At 43.1% G+C, this 26,333-nt stretch overlaps 2 protein-coding genes and 2 long non-coding RNA genes across 5 annotated transcripts; 2 read left to right on the top strand and 2 right to left on the bottom strand.

The window, feature by feature from the left end:
• Nucleotides 1-159: 159 nt before the first annotated feature.
• On the top strand, nt 160-9,357 carry LOC6530316 (protein diaphanous). Of its 2 annotated transcripts, none has more exons than XM_015196473.3 (5): nt 160-676; nt 2,557-2,873; nt 5,444-7,396; nt 7,456-7,986; nt 8,061-9,357. In XM_015196473.3, exons 2-5 carry the CDS (start codon nt 2,558-2,560, stop codon nt 8,531-8,533), a joined length of 3,273 nt encoding a protein of 1,090 aa, XP_015051959.1. In that variant the 5' UTR covers nt 160-676; nt 2,557; the 3' UTR covers nt 8,534-9,357. The 2 variants fall into 2 exon arrangements, with proteins under 2 accessions (XP_015051959.1, XP_002091243.2); XM_002091207.4 differs by lacking the exon at nt 160-676 and adding an exon at nt 2,339-2,493.
• Nucleotides 9,358-12,103: 2,746 nt separating this feature from the next.
• Nucleotides 12,104-12,571, bottom strand: LOC120321029. The gene is made up of 2 exons (XR_005560586.2): nt 12,347-12,571; nt 12,104-12,293 (listed from the first exon to the last, which is right to left on the bottom strand). It is a non-coding gene; the product is annotated as an uncharacterized LOC120321029 (long non-coding RNA).
• Nucleotides 12,572-12,688: 117 nt separating this feature from the next.
• LOC6530315 (homeotic protein caudal) lies at nt 12,689-25,441 on the top strand. Its single transcript, XM_002091206.3, has 2 exons — nt 12,689-13,816; nt 24,242-25,441. The coding sequence occupies exons 1-2, from the start codon at nt 13,039-13,041 to the stop codon at nt 24,721-24,723; spliced, it is 1,260 nt and encodes a 419-aa protein (XP_002091242.2). The 5' UTR covers nt 12,689-13,038; the 3' UTR covers nt 24,724-25,441.
• Nucleotides 22,443-24,211, bottom strand: LOC120321030. Its single transcript, XR_005560587.1, has 2 exons — nt 22,855-24,211; nt 22,443-22,796 (listed from the first exon to the last, which is right to left on the bottom strand). It is a non-coding gene; the product is annotated as an uncharacterized LOC120321030 (long non-coding RNA).
• Nucleotides 25,442-26,333: the final 892 nt, after the last annotated feature.

Genomic DNA, 26,333 nt, shown 5'->3' with positions numbered 1-26,333 from the left:
TAAAAAGTTGGTGGAAAATACAATCCAAAATTTAGTTTTAAAAATATTTGGTTAAAACGGGCTTACAGCTCATTGTTTGGTTCGAGTACAGGCTAAGTCCAAAAAGTGTATTTCCATTACCCGTGAAATGAGTGTGGTATGATTGAGCGATCCCCCTGCGGTCACACTAATTCCGATCAACTCAACGCGCTGAGCAAAACGAATCGCTTGTGCTAAGAAATTGTTTTTTTTCGCAATTAACGGCCGTGAAGAGCTAGCAATCTGCATGCCAAGTGGCTAAAAACGAGAAAGACCTGTGTTTGCGTTGCACAAAAACCCGATAGCCGACTGCGGTCCATGTGTCATTCGCGGCTGATGAGCAACAAGTGGCCCAAAGTCGAAACCAAAAGCAACAACTAAATAAGTATAAAATACTACACAGCAAGAAAAGGTGTTCGAAGCGGTGTGCGCAGCTTGTTTTTTGTGCCGAGCGTCGCGCAATAAAACAAACAAAAAGCCAGAGCCTAAAAACAACAACCACAACAAAAGCCGTTTGATCGCGAGTTTGTGTGAGTGCGCAAGTGTGTGTGAGGCTCTATCTGTGTGAGAGTGGCAAGCCATTATTTTTCTGGTCTTATGACGTAAACCACCGAAAAAAAATCAAAAGTGAGCAGGCGACACAGATATCAAAACGAAGGTGAGCGCATTCTTACCTATTCTTGCTTCGTTTTTCGGAATTCCAGCGGTTATTGGACGGTTTTATACTTGTTTACATTTTCGCAGTTGCAGCACACAACTAATGTCAGAGAGGAAGAGAGAAAGACATATGTAGATCGGTCTGTGCAAGGAGTGTCGACCGGAGGGACGGTTGCTTTGGTTGTGGGGCGGGGAGGGGAGGGAAAGAGACGCAGTGCATGTAAACAAAATAGAGAAAGAGGCAATTGCTGTAAATTCTTTGGCAAAAGAAATCTTGTTGAAAGCATTTCCTCCGCACATGCTTACATGCTTATGTGTACTAGCGACCTGAAAAGAAATGGTTGCCCTGCTTGATCTTGTCGCTCCACTCTCCACTCAACTTTCGCCCCCTCCCCTGGCACTCTCCTCTGCCCACACACACCACTCCATTCACAATTGGCCTTTTGCGGAGTCACAAGAAATATTAAATTTGATTTCTCTAGCCGAGCATTGTGAATGATTTGCCGACAGTTGGCACGCCTGTTCGCTGCACTGCAGAAAATAGCGATGCACATACATATGTACATATTTATTGAATAATCCCTTGCATTGCAAGCATTGACTGCTTTATTATCTTATTGCTCTCATTTCTCGAAATTAAATTGCAAATTAATTATGATTAATTATAATTATAATTAATACAAATTATTAGTGCTAATACCCATCGTTTTTTTTATATTTCAAACAAATCGTACAGTTAAGTAGTTTGCTTTCCGTGTAGCGAGCCAGAACCATCCGCAAAACCTGTTGCTCGTTTGCCTTTTTATTGGATTTTTCTGTTTTTCTACCTCTCCAGCTGCTGCGATTCCATTAGTGATTCATTAGTTGCGTTGGCCAAGCTAACGCAAAAAGCCAACGCGTGCTCCCAGCGCATCCTTCAATACAAGGCAATTCAAATGTTCAAACGCTAACGGCCAGCAGTTCAGCCTGGCCAAGTGAATCACTCAATAGCCACATACATACATATGTATTCTTACCAATTTCTCTCTTATTTCGTTTGGCTCTCCGTTTAGCTCTACAAGTAACGTGCTAATTCCTATTTTGGCTCGCCGCAATTATCGCATCGTTTTGTAAATTTAGTGCGCAGTATTAATGAATTTGTCCAATTTGCTGCGGCATACTGTTTTTTGTTTTTGTTTATAATTATAATCAGCCGTTTTCACGCTTCGAAAGTTTTGGAAAGCACAATGTTCGGATTCTAAATTGGAAAATTTGTACCTGTATCTCCCCATATATAAATTCAAATCATTAAATACGGAGTAGTTCATTTTCTAATAATTTTTAATTTTTTTTTTTTGCTGCTAACAGTCACGCAGTGTTACTCTACCCATATAAACAATTCGTACTGCATTTCCTCCTACTTTTGTATGCGTTTTTGTCAAGATTGTAAAACATGTTAAAGGAATATGGCACCATACCCCAGCTGACGAACCACTGTATTGGCCCTCGTTCCCTCAGAATGTACGTGTTAATTGAAAATTCCACACTCCGTTGAGGCTGAATCGACATTACGGCACCCCAGATAATTGTAAATAAACCCAAGCTGATAATGATCGACCACCTCCCATCCATCCGTCCATCGATTGGATGCATTCGTTGGAAAGCCATCAGAAATGGCGGTCTGCTCGCCTCGAACACTTGTAAACAAAGAACAGCTGTTAAGCTGTCTCCCCAAAAATACTGGAGAACTGAAGGACTGCGCATGCCTCGAAAATCGTTGTTAAATCTTTGTTTAGTTTTCGCCTAGCTATCCACCGAAATGCGCCTCAAAAAGCTGGGGTTAGATTTTTAAACTTATACAAAGCAGTGGAAGCAAACTCAACTTTTCTGTGTTCTTTGCAGAATGTCTCGTCACGAGAAAACGAAATCCACGGGCGGCGGGCTCTTGGACAGCCTGTTCGGAAGACCCTCAAAGTCCAAGGGCGGAACAATCAGCAGTGGAACCCTGGCCCATGGCGGACGACCCGTGTCCGCGGACAACTATGTGGTGCCGGGCGTGGAGGATTTTGAGCAGTATATCCAGCAGCTAACCGTTGCGGAACTGGACGCCAAGTTCCTGGAGATCATTGAGGACATGAACATTCCGAAAGACAAGAGGGAGCCCCTTTTGGCCAAATCGAAGGAGGAGCGACAGAAGATGATAATGTGGCATTTGAAAGGTAAAGAACGCGACGAAGAGCAATGCAAGAGCAAACTCTCCTAATGTTGTATAATTATTTCCTATTGGAAAGTGTAGAACACCTCCATCCAGTCGTAATCTTAAATAGTGTATAGTGTACTCCCTAATCCGTAATGTTCAAGGTTACTTTGGAGGGCCAACCTGGTTGGCGAAATTGTAATACCCTCTGCAAGGGTATACAAACAGCTCACCATCGATTTTTGTGCAACCGAGCTTGATGACTCTGCCTTCTACCATTGCTTTTGCCGTGTGCCGGGGAATACTGCATTCCGCTTCTGATAAGATAAGAAGGTAACGGTACTCGTGTCCGTGTGCTTTCCCCGTTTTGCTGTGTGCGTGTCACTGCGAATTTCGTTTTCTGTTTACTCAGCGCCAATTTGCTTTGTGGCCATGTTCGGTTCTATTTTATACCGCCAATATTTCTCATTTACTTTCTGGCCAACGCTCCTTTAGATAAGTGAACTCTTCAATTTCTCAAGGTGTGATAACTTTCAAAGTTAATTTTATTAACTTTCTTTGTTAATTTTATTTCTTAAATATTTTCTAGAATTATTATAACGATATTATGTAGCTGGAATATTCTCACACATTTCTGTATTTACATGGTATTCATTCACATATTTACCAAGAGTAGTACGGGAAGTACTCTACTGTACCCTCGGGCTAGTTATCACTGTACCACATCGCCCGCTGAAAAGTCAGCTCTGCTTTCAGCTTCATTCTTGGGGTTTCGCTCCAGTTAGTTCCCCATGGCCATGGTCCATTATCAGTCTTGCAGAGTGTGGAATCAGAGTTCTCTTATCGTTTGTAACGCTGAATTGCGCCACAACCTCGGACTATCTATCAAGTAATAGCAAGTATATATGTACGCCATGTACTACGGAGAATGCGTGACAAAGTGGAGCGCAAAAAGTGAAAATGCGAAGACATTGGATTTCCTCCACCATGCACAGCACATTATACAATTTAAATTACGTCAAGTGGCAGTGAGAAAACGATTCTTTTTTCGCGCTTCGGTCTTTTTGTTGAATAAGCAGTGCAACGCGAAGGCGAGAGATGGATATGTATGTGCACAGAGAATAATTTTACTGAACATCGTATACAAATCTAGGTAACGAAGATTGACTACTATTTATAAATCTAAATGGGATTATTATGCAATATATGTACATTTAATTTGTTAGAGCTTTTGTTTTTTTTTTTCAACGTTTAATCAGTTCTAATCGTGTTAACTTAGGCTTACTTTTCAGTGTAGTAGGCAGAGAGTTTTGCTCTGGGTCTCTCGAGCTGTATAGGTGATTTTCCTTACACTTTGGAACGATCATAAAATGCAAATATGCGAAAACGTTAAACACATTATGACAAAATCGAGCTGAAAATAAATTCTGACGCCTGTCTGTCAGTAAGCTTCAGCTGCGGCAAAATCGTATCTTATAGGTGCAGATAGCTCCGAGTGAGAGGTAAATAAAAACTGAAATAAGTATTTGTGGGTCGTGTTTATTGTGGCAGAACCCACTTGTTGCGAAATTAAATTTTAAGCACAAACAATGGACTGGTCGACAACAAAAAAGATCCGTACAAAAAGCTGTTCATTAACACGCTTCGTTTGCCGTTTTGAGTTAATTAATAAAACAGTTAGCGTAGTTGAGTTTTCACGGATAAACGAATAAGTTGTGGGCAGGTTTTTGCCAATTTGATTGCTGTCAGTGGTCAGGTAATTATAGAAAAGGGTAGGTGCTCTTTCAGCGAAGGTCTCCCTTCTACAGGTGGGGCGAAGTAATTGCTTTTTAACTACCCTTATCTCAGATTCTTAGAGTTAAGTTCCCAGATAAAGTTGTGCAGCAACTATGCCGAACCTTCAAAGTGTAAACATTATATACAAATTTGAGCCACCTAGAATATGTATCTTCGTAGCATGAAATGTACAAGCTTCAAGTGAGAAAAACACTGGTGCCAGCAATCAATTTAATGCACAATTACGTATTTTAATGTGTTGATTTTATGGTTACAAGTTTGTTTAACATATCTTATTAAAGATTACATTCCAGATTAGCACCTCTTAAGCGGTAATTAAGCGTTAGTTAAGTGACTTTCTTATCAAATAGCCAATATGCCTCTGTGGGAAAGTACGATTTAAAGTATGTCGATTTTGCAGAGTAAAGATAGGGAAGAATGAGTCAGTGCTGATATGACTAAATTCAGGGGTGTTGTCAGTGGGAGGCAAACCTCTTTCTTTAAATTTAAAAGCCTTGAGTACGAACCAGAAATACTTCTTATCACCACAAACGTGAGCTGAATGATAAATTTTGTTCTATTTTGCTATTGTGCAAACTTATGTATATTTGGAATCAAAAGTGTGAAACTTTAAAATAAAATAGGGTTAAAACTATAATTATCAATAACTGTAGCTAAGAACTGACCAGATTATATACAAATAGGTGTTTACCAAACATTATTCCTATGATTACTATGTGAAATTCCGGTGTCCAGTAGGCTTACAGAAATTTAATACGCTCACTCATCCGACTCCAACTACGATTTCTCTTCCAGGTAAAAACTCACTGGAGCGCAGCGCCAACTCCCGCTTCGAGAAGCCCATAGACTATGTGGAATATCTGCAGAATGGGGAGCACAGCACGCACAAGGTGTACCAATGTGTGGAATCTCTGCGCGTGGCGCTCACCAGCAATCCGATCTCGTGGATCAAGGAGTTTGGAGTGGCGGGCATCGGGACGATCGAGAAGCTGCTGGCCCGCTCAAAGAATGATGCCAGCTACGAGAAGATCGAGTTCGAAGCGATTCGATGCCTGAAGGCGATCATGAACAACACATGGGGTCTGAACGTGGTGCTCAATCCGGATCAGCATAGTGTCGTGCTGCTGCTGGCGCAATCCCTGGATCCCCGGAAACCGCAGACCATGTGCGAAGCCCTCAAGCTACTGGCCTCCTTTTGCATTGTCTATGAGCGAAATGGCTACGAGAAGGTTCTTCGAGCAATAACCACTATTGCAGCCACATCCTTTAAAGCGAGCGAACGCTTTCGACCCATTGTGGATGCCTTGTTTGCATCGGGTAAACAGGACCCCAAACGGGAGTTGGCCTGTCACAGTCTGATTTTTATTAATACTCTCACCAATACGCCCACTGATTTGAACTTCCGCTTGCATCTGCGGTGTGAGATTATGCGCATGGGTCTATATGATCGCCTAGAGGAGTTTACCAAAATCGTCGAGTCCAGTAATAACGAGGCCCTGCAACAGCACTTCAAGATCTTCAACGAGATCCGCGAAGATGATTTCGAGGAGTTTGTACAGCGCTTCGATAATGTCACCTTCAACATGGACGATGCCACCGATTGCTTCGATGTGCTGAAGAACCTGGTGACTGACACCACCTCCGAACCCTATTTCCTATCCATCCTGCAGCATTTGCTGTATATCAGGGATGACTTCTACTTCCGACCTGCCTATTATCAACTGATTGAGGAGTGCATATCGCAAATCGTCTTCCACAAGGGTTACTGTGATCCGAATTTTGAGAACAGGAACTTTAATATAGACACCTCGCTACTGCTGGACGATATTGTGGAGAAGGCAAAGGCCAAGGAGTCGAAGCGGTCGGAGGAGTACGAGAAGAAGATCGAGCAGCTGGAGAGTGCCAAGCAAGAGGCGGAAGCGAAGGCGGCTCATCTGGAGGAGAAAGTCAAGCTGATGGAGGCTAATGGTGTGGCGGCTCCGTCGCCCAATAAGCTACCCAAAGTAAATATACCCATGCCCCCGCCTCCGCCAGGAGGAGGTGGGGCTCCGCCCCCACCGCCACCACCTATGCCGGGCAGAGCAGGTGGTGGACCTCCGCCTCCGCCACCACCTCCCATGCCCGGAAGGGTAGGTGGACCGCCCCCACCTCCTCCACCGCCCGGGATGGGAGGCCCACCGCCTCCACCTATGCCTGGCATGATGCGTCCGGGAGGTCCCCCACCGCCGCCCATGATGATGGGGCCCATGGTTCCCGTTTTGCCTCATGGCTTGAAACCGAAGAAGAAGTGGGATGTCAAGAACCCCATGAAGCGGGCCAACTGGAAGGCCATTGTCCCGGCCAAAATGTCCGATAAGGCGTTCTGGGTCAAGTGCCAGGAGGATAAGCTGGCCCAAGACGATTTCCTCGCAGAGCTGGCAGTGAAATTCTCCTCTAAACCTGTGAAGAAAGAACAGAAGGATGCGGTTGATAAGCCGACGACGCTGACAAAGAAAAATGTTGATCTTCGTGTGCTCGACTCGAAAACTGCTCAGAATTTAGCGATTATGTTGGGAGGATCGCTGAAGCATCTGTCCTACGAACAGATCAAGATTTGCCTGCTGCGCTGCGACACCGCCATCCTGTCCTCCAATATCCTGCAGCAACTTATCCAGTACCTTCCGCCGCCAGAGCAACTCAAGCGTTTGCAGGAGATAAAGGCCAAGGGCGAACCGCTACCGCCAATTGAGCAGTTTGCAGCCACAATAGGTAAGAAGAATGCAATTTGTAATTCAGAAGGCACCAAATAATATTTTACTTAATTCTAGGGGAAATCAAACGTCTTTCGCCGCGACTTCACAATTTGAACTTCAAGCTTACCTATGCGGACATGGTGCAGGATATCAAACCCGATATTGTGGCTGGAACTGCAGCATGCGAAGAGGTCCGGAATAGCAAAAAGTTCTCAAAGATCCTGGAGCTTATTCTCTTGCTTGGAAACTACATGAACTCGGGCTCCAAAAACGAGGCCGCCTTTGGCTTTGAGATCAGTTATCTTACAAAACTGTCCAATACGAAGGATGCGGATAATAAGCAGACATTGCTGCATTACCTGGCTGACCTGGTGGAGAAGAAATTCCCAGATGCACTTAACTTCTACGACGATCTATCGCATGTTAATAAAGCGTCGCGTGTTAACATGGATGCCATCCAAAAAGCAATGAGGCAAATGAATTCGGCTGTGAAGAACCTGGAAACTGATCTTCAGAACAACAAGGTGCCGCAGTGTGATGATGACAAGTTTAGCGAGGTGATGGGCAAGTTTGCCGAGGAGTGCAGACAACAAGTTGATGTGCTGGGTAAGATTAATGCTTCGGATCAGAAGGAATATTTCATGCAAGGACAATTTATCTAACATTCGGCTTAATTTCAGGCAAAATGCAGCTGCAAATGGAGAAGCTCTTCAAGGACCTCAGCGAGTACTATGCGTTCGATCCCAGCAAATACACAATGGAGGAGTTTTTCGCAGACATCAAGACTTTCAAAGACGCCTTCCAAGCGGCGCACAACGACAATGTCCGGGTACGCGAGGAGCTGGAGAAGAAGCGCCGTCTGCAGGAGGCCCGAGAACAGTCCGCTCGAGAGCAACAAGAGCGCCAGCAGCGTAAAAAGGCAGTGGTTGACATGGATGCTCCGCAGACGCAGGAGGGCGTGATGGACAGTCTGTTGGAGGCGCTGCAAACAGGCTCTGCCTTTGGCCAGCGAAATCGACAGGCCCGGCGACAACGACCAGCGGGAGCGGAGCGGAGGGCCCAGCTCAGTCGGAGTCGATCGCGGACGCGTGTCACCAACGGACAGCTAATGACCCGCGAAATGATCCTCAATGAGGTTCTAGGCTCCGCGTAGAAGTGATGGAACGAGCAATTCCCCTCTGTACATATATAAATAGACATCTGTAGCGATATAAAAGCCTTGGTTCATTAGCTGTGAATCTGTGTGCTTAGCCTTGCTTGCATATCAACATATTGGCGTGTCCAAGAGATTTGACGAAATGGATGCCCAGCAGGAAGAACTGTATCAAAAGCCGCAAAGTACTAATTAACTGGATCTAGAGTGACAGATGGATTTTCTGAAAATATTCATTGCTGTTAGGCAGTCCTTGGTTAAAAGAATTGAATTTTCCGTTTTAATAATTTATTTTATTGATTGTTTAATAAATAGCATTTTGTATGGTTAAATTTGACCGTAAGTTAATATTTATAATACGCAAATAAGTCGAATATTTAATCATTGTTGACTCTAAATTCGTGTAAAGTCGTTACCACAACTTAAGAAATTAGCAATGCATATCAACGAAAATCAAAGTTCGCTACCTAACGAAAAATAATATATTTTTGATACGCTTTTACTCATTAAATTATAAACCCGCTAGCTTATGTCGGTTTCAACTCTAGATACTTCAAAAGAAATTGACACTAACCTTACGTACGATTGATCTGTATCTTGTGGTTCTTACATACTGTATTCCTATTTTACTGTGGCATGTTCCAATCATTTTGTTGTGCACTTCGTTTTTGAGGCACTCACTAGGGCGAGATTTATATCAAAGCAAAATTCCTTTTGTATTTAATTTGTTTTTAAGCGAAACTTTTTTAAATTTGTTTACCTTAAAATCCTATTTTAACCCACGCTATACATAACATTGTTAATAAATGCCTATTTTTCGACAATGACGGTATAATGAAAATAAAACCACCACAAAATATTATATTACACTTTCGGATGTTGTTCGGATGTGGCCATAGTGGAAAAGATCTTTTAGCAATGATAGTTAAGCCCAATTGATTGATCTAAATTGGCAATTATCCTGGAAAATTACCTAAAAATTCGTTGCCTGCGAATCCGAAAATATTTTGGGCTTTCCCAAATTTGTTTTATTAACAACGATATTTTATCGCCAATGTCGCGGCACTCATAAAGGTGTTTGATTGCGATGGCGAAGGAGGCGGTGGCTCGTACAACGCAAATGCACTTGCTGTGGGATCGGCTGGGGGTTACGGGTGGAACGGGGTTACGTGGTTTCTGGAGGGGTTTGGCCGGGCAATCGGCCGTAAAACTCTCAAAAACGTAAACGAACCGACAAACAGCAAATGCCGCACGACGAAGACACGTCCACATTCATACTCACATTTGTCTGGCGTCGACAAACACATTACGAGTGTATGTTCCATCCCACAGATATAAGTTATTATATCGGACCAAGTCGCTGGGACTTGGGACTGGAACGGGGACATATCTCTAATGGTCTGATTGCCCCTTGAGTTTTATTTTGGAGTCTGCTTTATGGGCTATGGCGCTTGCTTTGCTTTCTTTATGGGTTTATTAACATAATTGAGGGAATATGTATAAATGCCATTGAATTCTTGGCAGGTTGTTAACGTCAATGGCGGGGACAGATTTTAATTTACGATAGGCAGATAGAGATGCATTAGAGTGTTTTACAGATTGGTATAAAGCTTTCATTGGTAGGATGGAATTTGGAAATGGATTCGGGGCCTTCGATGATCGTTTCCTTGGCAAATCGTCGAGGATAGATTATAAAGATTATATTTTTATTGCATAAACACATTGTATTTCATGATCAAACAGCAACATAATAGTATTTAGAACTAGTTTAGTGATAAATTTAGTTCACGATAGAGCTTTGTACAAAGATTTGCAGAATTTGTTTAAAGGGGTGTGCAATCATAATATGAACAGAAATTCAGCATTCATGATTCATCTCGAAGTTGCCTAGAGGGCAGTTACCATATGTTTACATAGATCACTTAGGGATTAGCCTTTTTGTGTGCCCCTAATGACTTCCAGGTAACACCGTGTTACATGACTTGCCCGTGCCTGGAACAAGACTAGGAGCCCAACCTTATAGTGCCTACTATAGGACCTACCCTTCCAGGCCCAGCCCACGCAGTAAATTCCACCGAATTGTTGATGGTTTGCGAAAAAGAAGAAAAAAAAAAACAAATCTGGGCTGTGGCTGCCTAATTGTTGTGTGAACTTTATGGGCCCGCTCCGATCGATGGGCAGGTCAGCCCACCAGCACCACCTTATAGGCCTTGTTTGGTGTCCCCGTTCTCGCGCGACCGTTACGATCGCATCCTGGATGCTGGTCTTTGGGTCGTGATCGCGATCGCGTTCGCGTAATCATAAAATCACCTCTTGTGCGCGGGTCTTCGATTGTTTTTCAGTAGGTTTTGTCTTACGGACATTAAGGGGTTTTTTGTTTGCACACGAACCCGAACCAGTTTTTGGTAGTTCAGCGTTAATAAGTGAGTTTAAAGTACCTCCCGCGCGAGGCCAACTGCCCTGGGTGCTTCTGTGCCTGTGCCTGTGCCCGTTTCCCGAGCCCTTTTCCGGACTTTCATATCGGCTATCCTCCATTGTGTCAGCTGCATTCGTTTTCAATTATTAGACGACATTTGCAGTTTTACGATCCTCTACCGACGACCAACGCGGCAATCAATGAATTTAGTTTTTAATGATCTATAGAGGATTTCTGGAACTCACGGGATTACTCAATCGGCGCGAGCTTAGCGTTCTTTTTAGGGAATACAATTGGGACTAGCAGCGGAATAGAAATTCTTGCGAAAAATGAATAGGAATGGGTGGAATAAGTAATATCTTTTGAAGGAAGTTTTATGTGACCGGGGATATGTAAAAATTGATTAACCACCAATACATTATTCCAATTACAATTAAATTTTTTAAATAGAATTTTAAGTAAATAAAATAAAAGAAAAAACGGTTCAAATATTCGTATACGAGTATATAGTTTTATTAAACCTAATTAATGACACAATATGAATATTTTGAATTTGTTATATTGCCAATATTATAATAATTAGGCGCGTTTCAATCTAATGATCATACGCGTGTCTGTCATAAAGCATAAATAAATCGATTTATTTATTATTACATATATAATTTACGTTCAATTATAAGTTTTTATGTTAGTGAGGAAGTTTTGTATATGAGTTTAGTGTTATTATTATTGCAAAAGTTGTTGTGAAATATGATGATGTGCTTTGTTATTTAAATTCCACCCATTTAATCAATTAGTATTCAATCCAAGACCAACGTATTTTCTATATATGCACATTGCCTGATTAGATCTGAACGGACTATTATTTAAAAGTAGCACATCCACCTCATTTGAAGTAATTCATTTAAATTTCTTTTGCAAAGTTCCTTGTATCACTTGCAGCCGTTTATCAAAGCCAGACCTCTTCCGCAATTTTTGTGTTCTGATTTTATATCAACTTAATATCAATATCATATATGGCTTCAGCTTTACAACTATAACCAGAGTTTTACGACAATATCGAGACGCTCATATAAACGGAAATTGCTTGGCAAACACCAAAAGTCTGGACAATGGAGCTGTAACCATATCAAATGTGTGCAGATCAAACACGGTTTATGGGTATGGAGAATAAAACCCGGAGGATAAAACATTGATTATTCTTCAGATAGAGATATGCCGCGACTATTACGACCGTGGTAACATCATTTTACAGCCACTAATTGCATAACACACACGCATTTCTGCAATTACTTAATTAGCCAACGGCAATTGCAATTAAAGTACGTACAAATCGAAAGCGGGCTATAAAGAAAAAGGGGTTTTTCTTGGCCAAGATATTACGACAAACTGCATACCTGGCTCAAAGGGGCGTGGCCAGCGTGGCGTGCCTGCCAGCCATCGCAAAGCGGTGCGAAAGAGCTGGAGCACCAGGCAGACAGAGACAGCGGTAGTCAAACACACGGGCCATCTTGAATTTCGAACGTGCAACGGAAATGAGGGTTAAAAAATCCAATGTAAAGGCAGTTTGCGTGCGCCAGAAAGAGACAACCGGTTAGGGTCGACAGCGGTGGTTGTTTTTGTTTGAGCCTCTCTGCCTGTTTATCTGATTTTCCACTGCTTTGGATTTTTTATCAGTACGTGTCTTGCTCTGGGTTTCAGTACGTGTTCGACTTGCGTACTGAGTTGACGTCGCCACGCACGGAATAACACTTCAAATATCTACTGATTTTATACCCCTGGAAAATAAAATCCATCTCGTGAGTGAGTGCTGAATAATAGTGGTTCGAAATATTATCGATATCTCGTTCGTATGTGATTGTGCCCCTAAAACACATCACCAACCAATCCACCAAGTGATAACTGTAAAGATTGACATAGCAAAATACCCAATATAACCCAAACTGAAACTCCAGAAAATGTGCAATTAAAACAAATTGGCCATCAAGTGGAGAGACTAGAAGACAAACGCGGGATTATTGGGATTATTGGGACACAGTACCGAACACAGGGATTATCTTCGGAGAAAGCGCCCTTATATAACCTCAAAATGGTTTCGCACTACTACAATACACTGCCCTACACACAAAAGCACAGTGCCGCAAATTTGGCCTATGCCTCGGCGGCGGGTCAGCCATGGAACTGGACGCCCAACTACCACCACACGCCACCGAACCACCAGTTTCTGGGCGATGTGGACTCCTCGCATGCTGCCCACCATGCGGCCGCTGCCCACCAGATGTACTACAACTCCCATCACATGTTCCATTCGGCGGCGGCGGCCTCTGCCGGCGAGTGGCACTCACCCGCCTCGAGCACGGCGGACAACTTTGTCCAGAATGTGCCCACAACGGCCCACCAACTGATGCAGCAGCACCACCATCATCATGCCCATGCCTCCAGCAGTTCCGCCAGTTCTGGGAGCAGCAGTAGCGGCGGTGCACCGGGTGCGCCCCAGCTCAACGAGACCAACAGCAGCCTCGGAGGCGGTGGTGCTGGTGGGGCCACTGATGGAGGACCAGGTTCCGCACCACCTAACCATCAGCAGCATATCGCCGAGGGTCTGCCATCCCCGCCGATTACCGTTTCGGGCTCGGAGATCTCTAGCCCGGGAGCTCCAACTTCTGCTTCGTCGCCGCATCATCACTTGGCGCACCATCTGAGTGCCGTCGCCAATAACAATAACAACAACAACAACAATAGCCCGTCCAACCATAACAACAACAACAATAACAATTCGGTGAGCAACAACAACAGGACATCGCCATCGAAGCCGCCATACTTCGACTGGATGAAGAAGCCCGCCTATCCAGCACAACCACAACCAGGTGAGTCCTTGAAGACTATTATTACGAGAATATTACGCATACGTACATTAATCAATACAATACCATTTAGGGTTATTACGGGTCATGATCAAGCGATCTCTTTCTTTTTCCGGGATGTTGAAGGCTATACTTCCAATTGTCACTAGCTTGTCTTACTAAGAGCTTAGTCATCGAGGGCTTTGAGTTGGGGAGACGTCAATTACCCCAATTTTCGTATACCAACTCCTTAGTCATTCCAAACCATTTAGGTGTTACCGACTTTCGGCTGACCTTCGATGCGCTTGGGTTTCTCCCGCATCCGCGTTGCCACATTCCGAACCGAAGATTCCATAATTTCCATATTCCCCATTTTGTACACTCTGCACAATGCAGTGCATTGTCTTCCCGCCCAGCTCGTGCTGTTCGCGCTTATCCCTGTCTATCTGTCGAGGTATATGGGCTTGTTTGAGAATCCGTTTACCTGGCGCGCATCCAAGTCCAATGGCCAATTAGCTCATAAAAATCAAATTCTGTTCGAGCCCCACTTTTATGATATTCTGTTGGGGTCGCGAGATCCCCGATCCGACGCCTTGATTTATGGGCACCCCTACACCGTTTGTTTGCACGATTCTGTCTCTGTCTCTGTCTCTGTCTCGATTCCATTGACTAATTTAGTATCGTAAATCAATTTAACTATAAACATCTGTAAATGGTTTGATCAACTTTTCCAAAAACCAACAACCAGCATTTGTTGGAAAGTCTAGCAAGTAGAAGACTGGACTGTGATGGCTTGAAAGTGTGTAGGAATTTGGGAACCAATCTCATAGCAATTAGCATTGTGTGGAGTGTCCAAATGAAGGTTTTAAAAGGTTTGTGCCTTTTGGTTTGGCCACATTCTTTAAAATTATATCAATAGCAGAAGTTCCTATCCAATTGCATGGATAATAACTTGTTATTATATACAACGATCAGACTTTTTTCTCAGTTCATGCAAATTTTATGTGATTATTTGGGTTTTTGTGTTTTCTGCGTTTTGTTTGCCGTGTCCCCACACCTTTTGATAAACACACAATGCAGATGTCAGTGCAGCGATCTCAAACACAAGAAGGAATAAACACTCACACTTTGGCTCACGATTTATGACCCAGGCGCATGTCGAGAAAAGGAAAAGTAAAGACGACGATATCGACAATATCGGCGATATCCATTAAGCCTATAAAATCGTTTGGCATGCAATTAGCGTTTATTGCCCCTAATCCAGCTGATCAAGCCGACAAGGCGACTCAAGTTTGTCTTATTTATTATTCAAAACCCCCCTAAGCCTCCGTTGTTTAAATGTCACCTTTCTGACGCGCTGATTGTAACTCTTGCCGTATTTCATTTCGCTAAAAAGTACAAATATTTAAATAAAAATGGTATCTAGGTATGCGCGCTATAGAACCAAAATAAAGTTGGATTTTGTTTATACCCATTCACCATGAGCCATAGTGGCTCACCTTTTCGCCACCTTCGTTCAAGTATTATCTCTTTCGCATTTTATTTTAATTGATGGGTGGCCGAGTAATCAATTAATAATCAACAATCCGACAAATCTTAGCCATTGAAACTCGTGTGTGTGTGTTTACCTTTTCCAACAATAAGAAAATCATCGTAGCAGCTCTGCGAAGGCGATGACTAACATTTCGTGATTTTTAATAGAATTATAAAAGCCCCATTTTTGTTGTTTGTGCGGCATGTGGCAGGGCACGTCGAAGGCCCACTTCAGCTTTCAGGTTTCAGCTTTCGGGGTGTGGCAATAAAACGGCAACCACGATTGTCGGTGGATGCAGATGCCGTGTACTTTTGTTTCAATGGCTGGCTGGGTGGTTCTGGCAGGTTTTGCGATTAGATTAGCGTGGGGAATCAAATAAACGCCCGCCCTGTTAATAAGTCCTGGGTGAAAACCCCCACCCAACCCACTCTACTCCCAATGGGGCTATGAGTTCTATTTTCTGTTGCTTCAATAATGTGCCAAGTGATATGGAAACGTGGCCACAAAAAAAAGTTCTTTGCTTGTTATCTAAAACGTCAAAAGCGTCGTTGATAAGCGATTCCGCTGCGTTTGCGACGGGCATATTGATTAAAACAATATAGGGTCGTAAACCAATAAAAATTAGTATTACTTCCAATAAAAACTAAATAGCGACATTTACGATCAAATCTATGCAATCATTATTCAACGGCAAGAAATTTAAGCGTCCATAGTTCAGCAAGTAAATTGAAGTCTCCAACTATTTTAGTTTCAACTAAACTAAACTTCTGGGCTTGCCCCAAAAAGGGCTCGTGATTCTTGTATCCCTAAAATCATTTAATTTGCCATCTTCTCATTGCATAGAACCTTAGCACTTAGCAATATTTGCTTATTTGCTAAGCATAATTTATTGTCGTTATAATTTCTCCGGAGAACAAATGTATCTATGAGCCCAAGGAGCTCCTACTGGGATTGTCTGTAGATTTTCAGCATTGCCCGTGTTGGGACATAAAAACTAATGCCACCTGACACATTGAGATTTAATGTGTCAATATGCACAGAAAATTTATATCTAGCCACATAAATAATAGAAAGCGAGAGGAGGGAACCCAACAGAGCAGAGAAGGAATATATGGCCGGCTTGGATTTGTATTGATTTCCCGACGCATCTGTAAAGTGTTGTAGTGTTTCACCGACATGGACGGGATACGTTTATGATCCCGATCACGATCCCGATCCCAGTCCACGTCCCAGTCCCTGGTCAAGATAAGCCATTGAAAATGGCCACTAACTGCAGTGGAACTACAAATGTGCGGTTCGTTTTCCTTATCAGCACTATCGCTGTTTGCCGATGACATTTACCCTTCCCATTCACCCATTCACCCATCCCCGTACCCGTACCCGTCCAAAGTTTCCTCCTCCGCTCCGGCATGGGTCAAAAATGAAGTCGACTTTTGGCTGGGGCTGATCTATGTGGAAAAGTATGGAGTGTGCGTTTGGTTTGGTGATTGACATGATGGGATTAGCATAGAACTCGCTGGCCGTCCCTCTTCATTTGTCACGGACTTGTTACCATTGTGTCATTTGCTCTGGGCTTAGTTGTCCAAATACAGAACAGAATCGTGTTTGGCTTTTCCTGCTCTATTTGTATTGGCTCTGATATTGGTAATAACCAGAAATTTGAGTCTTGTCCCAAAGCCCTGTACACACAGCCGTCCGTCTCCGTCTGTCCGTCCGTATAGGCGTATATATGTACATATATATACACGTAGGTCTCCACTTTCGTATACATGTTTTTGATATACCATTCGAGGCGTATCGAGTTTATATTGGAGGCGCTAGGGATTCCGAGAGCTTAAATTGGGGTTACGGGACAGCCAACTCAATGGAGTGATAAATTAAAATGGTAGCTGCTCAAAATGGGGTACGAAAAGTGTCAGGCCAAGTATTATTCATAAATGGAAATTGGCACATTTTATTTTGATAAATACGGGTTATAATTTAGCGTGGAATGGAATTAACATTTTAGGAATACGAACCCATTTACCCATTTGGAAATATTTCTACATACGTTGTCTGCAGCAAAATGTAGTATGTACTTCTAAATTTCAAATCCCATTAACCTTCTTCCAACTATCCATTATCCTGCCTCAAGTAATTTTATCAATGAAAGTAAATAGCAAAGAAAGAAAGAGAGAGAGAGAGCAGATATTGTAAATTATAGCCACGTTTCCTGTTCAGCCATAAACTGTAATTCCATAATGGACGAGTAGGAATACTTCGGTGTATGTATGAATATGTAGTTCATATCGGGAAAACGGGGCAACTTGGCCAAGTGACAGGGAAATCCGATTGTCAATCAACGTGGTCCGGCTGAAACTGAAACTGAGTTATGACAACAAAAAAAACGTTGCAATGATGATGGCTCGAACGGATGACACCTGCTAATGTCTCAGGCCAAATTCAACCCGCAACTGAATGATTGACTGACTGAAGTCAGTGACGCGGCAGAGAATTGTGATTTCTTTTTCGAGTTGTTTGGCGATTCCTTTTATGAGGTGACAACATTTACGATACGGTAGCAAAACGGAAAGAAAGATTTGCAATTCCCCATATACCCCATATACCCCATATACGTATGTATATGGCCGGTGGGCAACGTTAATCGCTTAACAATACAATAAAGTAGCAATAATTATAAAAAACTAAATTAAATGCCCCGCCATCGTATAAGTGACCCACAAAACCATGAATGAACCAGTGGGCGCGAGTATATATGATTGCCATATTTGTGATTTTTATGCCCGACTTTGATTAGGATTATTATACGCTTGATGAGCTCGGGGATTACTATTGCCCTATTACTCTTAGTGGTATACGGTTCTCGGTACATGGGGCACATGCACTGTATATTCCCTTCCGATTCTGTTTCTGTTTGCGCCTGCAACATTTGCTCAGTTTCACCTCGGGGTTTAATCAAATATTGTTGAACACTGACCCCAACCGCCTTCCACTGAGATAAGGGGAAACGTTGGGGAAACGGTGGGAAATAGCTGGGAAATTTATAGTGTGCTTTCTCGGCACAGCCGTAAGAATTTATTGTACATTATTTTGTCTAATAGTTTTATGAAGCGCAAATTTGCTTTCAATAATGTGGGCTTCAGTGGGCTTTCACATATTTATTGTGCTTGTAGTTTTCAATGGATTATGATACTGATTTTAGTTGGTTCTTAAGAGGCTTCCTAGTATTTCCTTACCTGGTTTTCATACCCATTGGCTGGGAGTGAAGTTGTAAAAGTTGCTTGAATCACTCAAGAACTTAACATAAAGACACACGTTTGTAGTAATCTATATACTCTAAATAATGCATTAAGAATAAAGATATCTAATTCCATATATATAATTCTTGTGAAACCCCCCGTATAATCGCAGACCTGAGCAGCTCGCCCAACTTAGATGATCTGAGTGAACTGCTGGACGCAAGCGGTAGGAGGAGTTGTATTCACAGCCTGCATATTTTCCATTTATTACTAAGAAAACTGCATATAATTAACTTTTCTTCTTCTTTGCCTCTAATGCAATTTTTGTGTTTTTCGTTTTGATGCATGCCATTTTTGATTTGCCAGCGAGGGGCAGGGGGGAAAGATCATAAAGACCCATTCTTCCTTTTCATATTCCCCAAATCATATAGCCATAAACTATATTGCTTGCGTCGTCGTGGCAAATAATTAACGTACATTTGAAAATAATTTTTAGGAGCCTAAGAAAAATACCTGTTTTTTTTTTTAACATTTCTTGCATCTTTCTATTGCCTGACTTGGCGTATTTATGGCTTTAATGGCGTCTCATTCAGGCCATAAGCAGGCCGCATTTTTGCCTTCGATGGCTGCCATTTCTTTCTGCCACATTGGCCTCTCTTTCTCACCTCCGTCTCGCTCGCCCTGCCGCCTCTCCTCCGTTCGGGCCATAAATAAAGCGGGCTCTGAGTCAGACTTGGAACTAAAGCTGGAGGTTTTTCGTGGAGCCATCGCTGCCATTGGCGTGCTACGAGGTTGCGTGCCGCATATATATGTCGGATATATGTTTATATCTATATATATGTATATATATGTATATGAGTGTGTATATCTGAGCACGTACGAGCGGCATTCGTTTGTTGCACGCGATCTGATAGTATGATTATTTCCACTCCGTCTCGTTTCTTGCCCCATTACCGCCTCGCATTTATGGGGCTGCGTGTCAGCGTGATCAAAAGAGTAGATGGAGGAGGAGGTGGAGGTGGGACCGGAATTTATATGTATCTGGGAGTGGTCTCCACAGAGGGAAACCCGGAGAAGAACCCACATTTGCATATGTATGTATGTTGTATGTCTGCATGCCATATAAAGTGTTTGCATGTCGCATGTTTCATTTTGACGGTGGCCATTTTGGCTTTCCGTTCGTGGTACGAACTTAAACTTAATTTTACATGCGAATACTTTATGTTACCATTTTAAAAGATTCCTAATCCTTTGGTTAAGAATGGATTTTATTCAAATATTTCATTTCTAATCTTAAGTTGCACATTCAAAAGCACATGAAATACATTTAACTATTGTGTGACATCAACAAATCTACCAATTATTTCCCTTTACGAAACTGAATCAGTCTGCCAAAAACCTTTACAACAAACCCTTTACCCTGTTAACCCAAAACCCCCCCAAGGACCGTATTCCGTTTGAGTAGGCTTTGCCCAGAAAAGGAAGAAAGAAGAAAAAATGAACGTCAAATCGAATCAAATGATTTTATGATGTAATTTGAGCTAATATTTACGATATAAGAGCAGCTAAAACAGCAGCAAAATGCCAAATAAATGTTATTGTTATATTGTCGCTTGGTGGTGAGAGCCAAAAAGACATATATATATAAGCCCGACTCGCCCCGTCCGTCCTATGTGTATCCCACATTTATGATGCTGAGAGGAGGATGGTGGGGCGTTGGAAATTGACAAAACAAAAGCAGTGCAAAACAAGCTGAAACAAAGAAAACCAAAATAATTCGCAAAAGTCTTTAAGCTGGGCGAAATAGTGGGAGAACGAAATGGGGGGTGTTAAAAAGTCAAGTGTTGAGTGTTGAGGTTTGTGCGTCCAAACCTCTGGGGTGCCATTGACGAAATTGCTCTTTCCGCTGGCTTTCTAGGACTTCCGCTGACTTCCGCTTGCCACAGGACTTTCGCTTTAATCTTCAGCCACAAAATCGTTTAAATTCAAGCGCAGCTCACTTATGGAAGCCAGGTAATAAATGTCTCCCAATAGGTTTTCACGGGTTGTTGGACCAGAGACAAGAACCCGCTCTACCAGGATGTCACGGGGGTGATGTCTTCAGCGCTCAGTGACAAATTAACGCCCAGCGGGGTGGCGGAGGAGAAACCACCATGACCAGGACATTCAGACCATCCAGGACACAGCATAGCATCTGCGGACCCACCACCACCCGTGACCGTAGCTAACCGCACTGGTAGCATCAGTTACTCAGTTACTCAGTTATTCAACTGCAACTTGTCCTTGGCCACTGATTTTTCCCCGGGGGACGGACCACATAATTGCCCAGCAATCAACAGGTGCTCTAATGGGAAACATACCAGACCAGACCTCCTCAGCCTGATATAATTTATGGCTCAAATGATCCTTGCTCTTGCTCTATTTCAACTTCTGCTGTTTGACATTATAGAATCGCTGTTTCCACTGTTTGGACAATTCTTCTTTGTCGGCATGTGAAGTTACTGCAGGCCAATTGACTCCGACGGTGGGCTTGCTGTTGTTTGGCCGGGAATTATTGAATGCACTGAGAGATAGATTCCTATAATCGCATTCCTCACAGCATTTGCTGTTTGCCAAAGAAATGGAACGCCTTGGAGGTACGAGAGAAGCTCGGGATTACGAGTATTTCGCACAGTGCTGCCTGCGTGCGATCAACGAACCATTTGAATCCAACCACCCAGCGAACTCCTACCCAAGATCCCTGGCCACATACGCACTCGATGAGTGGGGAACAGCCATTAAAGCTTATCGGGACAAATGTTCAACGATCCGAGCTCTACAGTTTGTAACTCCATCGATATTGATACAGACCTCAACTGGGATTAGTAGTGCGTACGCCGCTCGCTCCTTAGAACTTTGCCGACTGAATAATCTATCGTTACATGTGGGGAGGGTATACTTACTGCAGGGCAAACACATGCAGTCAATAGCATTAAATGCACTAATGCAGTTCAAAATCAGACTTTCGATTGGGTTGCGCAACCGTTGCACAGATCGAGTTAGGAACCCTTTTACTCATTTGATATAAATTACGCTGCGTGCCCCAACCGAGCGTTTGGGGCCCAGTGACAAAGTCATAAAAAATGTCACACCTTGACGCACCATTTTATTTAATTGCTAGTAAAATACGCCGGCCGAGCGAGCTGTACACTATATTGTACAATGTACATACATACATATAACGTACGGATATCCCAGATATATAAACGAGACTAATTCTCGAGCACAATTGTTTGCAGAAGTGATGGTGTATTTTCTGATTTTTGCCATTCATTCACAATCTTATCTTCCGTGCAAAGAGGAGGAGAGTGGAGGGCGCTGTATCTCAGTAGGATCTTAGATCTTAGAGGTTCAGACAACGGAGCTTTAGCATTAGGATCAAGTTGATCCACACCCATGGCGTTTGTCTTGCCTCCTTTATTAACGCAATAAAACACTCAGCTCGCCGAGATAGTGGCTTATAGTTGTGCATATATAGTACGTGTACGATTTATTAGATTATGGCCGTGAAGGTCAGCGGAGCCAGCGGCACCCATGTGTGTGCCGCCCACTACCCTGTTCCAGTTTGTCCCCGATTTCGTGCGGATTTTCCCTTGTTTGCGCTCCCTCCGTTTCAGGTGTGAGAAATGGGAGCCTCCAATGGGAAGCGGCAACCAAGTGCTTTTGTGGGTCTTAGACAGAGATAAGGCCCCGCTGTGGCGCAGCCTCTTGGAGAATGTTCTGATCCACAGAAGTTGGGTGAAAATGAGGTCGTAATGTAAGCGAAGGAAACCATAACACGGATCATAAGAAGTGGATCCTCTTGGCACTTCAATTCCATCATTCCATAAAAACAAAGTAAACAGACGACTTCCTTACTTTATTTCAAAATATCATTGTTAAGGTGCAAATCCCACTTTTATCAGCAACTCATTTATGTAAACCGATCGAAAGTAAATCCATCTTACGCATACTTTACGGCACATTGCGAAATCAGCCAAAAATATGCTTCATTTTCCACTATTTACCCAGTACATCCCAAGACCTGATAATACGGTTGTTCTAGCTTAGCCACTTTTATTTGGGCACTTCCTCAAATCCGTCAGCTCTTTCTAAACAACTTATTTTTCTGTCTATGTCGAGCCCTCTTTATCAGTAGATTGGAGGAGGGCCAAGAACGCACGCGCAAGAAGCTCCGAAATGGCAAGGCAGACTGGAAATTGTGGATTTATAATGCGAAGCAAAAAATCTAGATTGAGTGCGTGCCTAACTGGGTTTTAACTGGGTTTACTCCACGGCTGAGTTGCTCTTCGTGCGATTGCCACATTAGACTAAGCAAACGAGAAGCCACGGCGACAGCAATAAAGTGTAAAGAACAAATACAAGGTTGGGGGAGATAAGGTAGGGGTCTGGGGAAACGGTTAGCGTGGCTTACCACAAAGAGTTATAGTATTCTTAACACAGTTCTTTTCCCAAACGATACACTTTCAGCATTCAGCGATTTCGAAACCCAAGCAAATTGGTATGCTGAATTGGAGGAAGTCTGTCAAGTGGTTCATATTCGCAGGCGCATCTAGCAGTGCATCTAGTTGCATTGTGGATAAGACTGGTCACTGGCCACTGGCCATATATCATACATCGCAGGGCATCCCGAGTTCTTCAACACCTACTTATGCCACTCTGCGCCCTATCTTCTGCCGTTGCTGTTGCTGTTGCTGTTGAACTTTATCATCTGTGAAAATATTTGCTTGTTTGCCTATTTGCTCAATTTTAATTGTGAGAATTGTGATACACCATACACCACAACGGTATCGCTGCACATAAAAAATTAGAGCAAAATCCCCGGGCCCAAATGCTGTTTACCCACAAATATTTCCCGCTGGCGTGGGTGTGTTTATCACGTAGGTAGACTGTGCCACGATCCCGTGGCCTTTATCGTGCCTTTCGGAGATGAGCTCTCCAGCGTTGTCTGTGGCTCTTTTCTGTGCCCGCTGCTTGGCGATCCGTCATTTTCATTATTCGAGTTCTATTTGAATTTCATTTGAGATTGACTAATTGCGCAGCCCACCAGGCCACGTTGCCTAAGATTCTCTAAGATTCTTTGAAGAATCGTAGCAGAGTCCAGAGTCGTCGGCTCCTTGTGAATAATTTTCATGTGAACCGCTTCGACTGGGGCTGCTCAATCTGCTTCAATTCCGCCGCTTCCCATGTGACAGCCTTCTATGGCTATCATAATTTAAATATTGTCATCTACTATAACAAGATGAGCTGGTTCGTGCATGTGGAGGAGCTACATGTTTGTCCACCTGACGCCATCAGTCACTCCACTCGCTTGGCACCCATTTTAGCTGGCAAACTTGGCTGACGACAGAAACCGCACATGATCTTTGGAGATTTTGACTTCCTGCTAGTTAAGTGGAAGGTACTATGTGTATCCAGAGATGGAATTCACTGATTTTCAAAAACAATTCCACCTTACATATACATTAGGTTTTTAATTTATTCAAAATGTATTATTCGGTAATGTTGATGCGATAATATATTTTCCTTTTATTGATTGATAGTAGTTGAGTTTTAGCATGCTTAAAATTGTTGATTCTTTGTACAGCGTTTTCCTCCAACTCAACTAATGGCGGCATCTCCTCATTTCTTTCGCAGGCAAAACACGCACAAAGGACAAGTACCGCGTGGTGTACACCGACTTCCAGCGCCTGGAACTGGAGAAGGAGTACTGCACCTCCCGCTACATCACCATACGGCGCAAGAGCGAGCTGGCCCAGACGCTATCGCTGTCGGAGCGCCAGGTGAAGATTTGGTTCCAGAACCGACGCGCCAAGGAGCGCAAGCAGAACAAGAAGGGCAGCGATCCCAATGTGATGGGCGTGGGTGTGCAGCACGCGGACTACAGTCAACTGTTGGACCCCAAGGCGAAACTGGAGCCGGGCCTGCATCTGTCCCACTCGCTGGCCCACTCGATGAACCCCATGGCGGCGATGAACATTCCCGCCATGCGCCTGCATCCCCACCTGGCTGCCCACAGCCACTCCTTGGCGGCGGCGGCGGCGCACTCACACCAGCTGCAGCAGCAGCACAGTGCGCAGATGTCTGCTGCGGCGGCAGTGGGCACGCTCTCGATGTGACACGACCATTCCTGTTATGCGGCGACGAGCGGCGACAGTGACAGCTACATGGAGCCCCAGCATCCGCTGGGTGGGAGTGAGCGGGTTGTTGGTGGAGGCGGAGGCGGAGGTGGACAACAGTGCGATGTGTCCTATAGTGCTCCCGCTCTCGATTTGGACCTGGCTTAACCCTTAGGTCGCGCAGTCAGACTGTTTCGACCGAAACGAGAAGTAAATAAGCAAACGGACGAATGGAGGACTTGGCGGCCGTTGCCCCTTGAATATTGCACGTTGTTAATTTTTGTGATTGTATATTCCTGGTTTCGACACGCGTCCGAGTCCTCGCAGCTAGACAAGTCCCATGTTCTTGTATTATGTTTGTTTTTTTGTTCAACGTGTGTAATTTAAAGTAAATGTCTAGCTCGTAAGCACTAGTAACTAAGTTGCCCAAGAAAAACAAAAACAATTCACAACAGCCGTCCCAGCCGATTAAAGTTAAAGTTAAAATTTACTCGCTGCAGTTAAACATAATTTTAGTACAAGCAATTCATTTTGGAGCGCAACTTGATTCTTCAGCCCGTGTAAATATCAGCATATATAAAGAGTTTTAACGTTTATTACTTTTATGTATCGTAATAACAATTAGCCGTACTTTAATATAGCCGTACTAAATGTTATATGTAATGCACTCTTCGAGCACACAAGCAAAATTACCATTTAAATAAATAATTTTAACGTATTCATCCGCATCTTTCCTTAGTTCAATTTGGCGGCAATTAATTTATAACTTGTGAATGTGTATGTGTGTATATGTATGTGCTTAGCTATTTAAATAAAATATATGAACACTATAAATACAACAATTTCCATTTCTTACTGGGGTTAATGAGGGTTAACGTTCACAGCTACGCTCCACCTACCAAAAGCAACAACAAGCACGACAAACGTCAATCGACTAATCGGCCCTTCTCTTTGCCCAATCATTCGCCTCCTCACTCGGCCATTACCGTTATTGGTGGTGCTGTTGGCTCGCTCGCACTCACGCACATCGACAGTCGCGTCAGTCGAACGATGGCATTTTGTGTGCAATCGAAGATCATAAAATGTCGATTAAATCTTGTGAACGTATGCGATAATTTGTTCAAGTGTATTACAATATCTTCTGTTGAGTAGCTCCAACTAAATTTAAGAGGGAAACTACCTTTAGACACTTATAAAAAGGTAGATAGGTAGGATTGCCTCAGAATATCGTGTCAAAGTTTCAAAAGCTAATTCTCGAAATTGTGAAAGCGATTTTGAGACATACTTTCCTTGACCGCAAACTTTAAACGCCATTTTCTTGAAACCATGTGTTTCCAAAATTGTGTAACTCAAAAAAAAATACTACTACTGAATTTAAAAGAGCTTTAGAAAGTCTTCCATGTAGACTAAAAATTTTAAAAGCAAAACATTTGTACACCTATTTTGACAGCAATTACAACGAACTTTGTTGTGAAAATTCCGAATTTAGTTTTTCGAAACCTGTTTGACGGGGTTAATATTTGGATTTTAAAAACATATTAGACGACAAAAAAACCAGCCGAGTAAGAAAATTGTTTGGTTTGTCGATTTCAGATAAAAATTTTGCATTA

This window comes from Drosophila yakuba, chromosome 2R, assembly GCF_016746365.2.
Source record: "Drosophila yakuba strain Tai18E2 chromosome 2R, Prin_Dyak_Tai18E2_2.1, whole genome shotgun sequence".
NCBI classification, from domain to species: Eukaryota; Metazoa; Arthropoda; class Insecta; order Diptera; family Drosophilidae; genus Drosophila; species Drosophila yakuba.
This window is presented reverse-complemented; position numbering and strand designations above follow the sequence as displayed.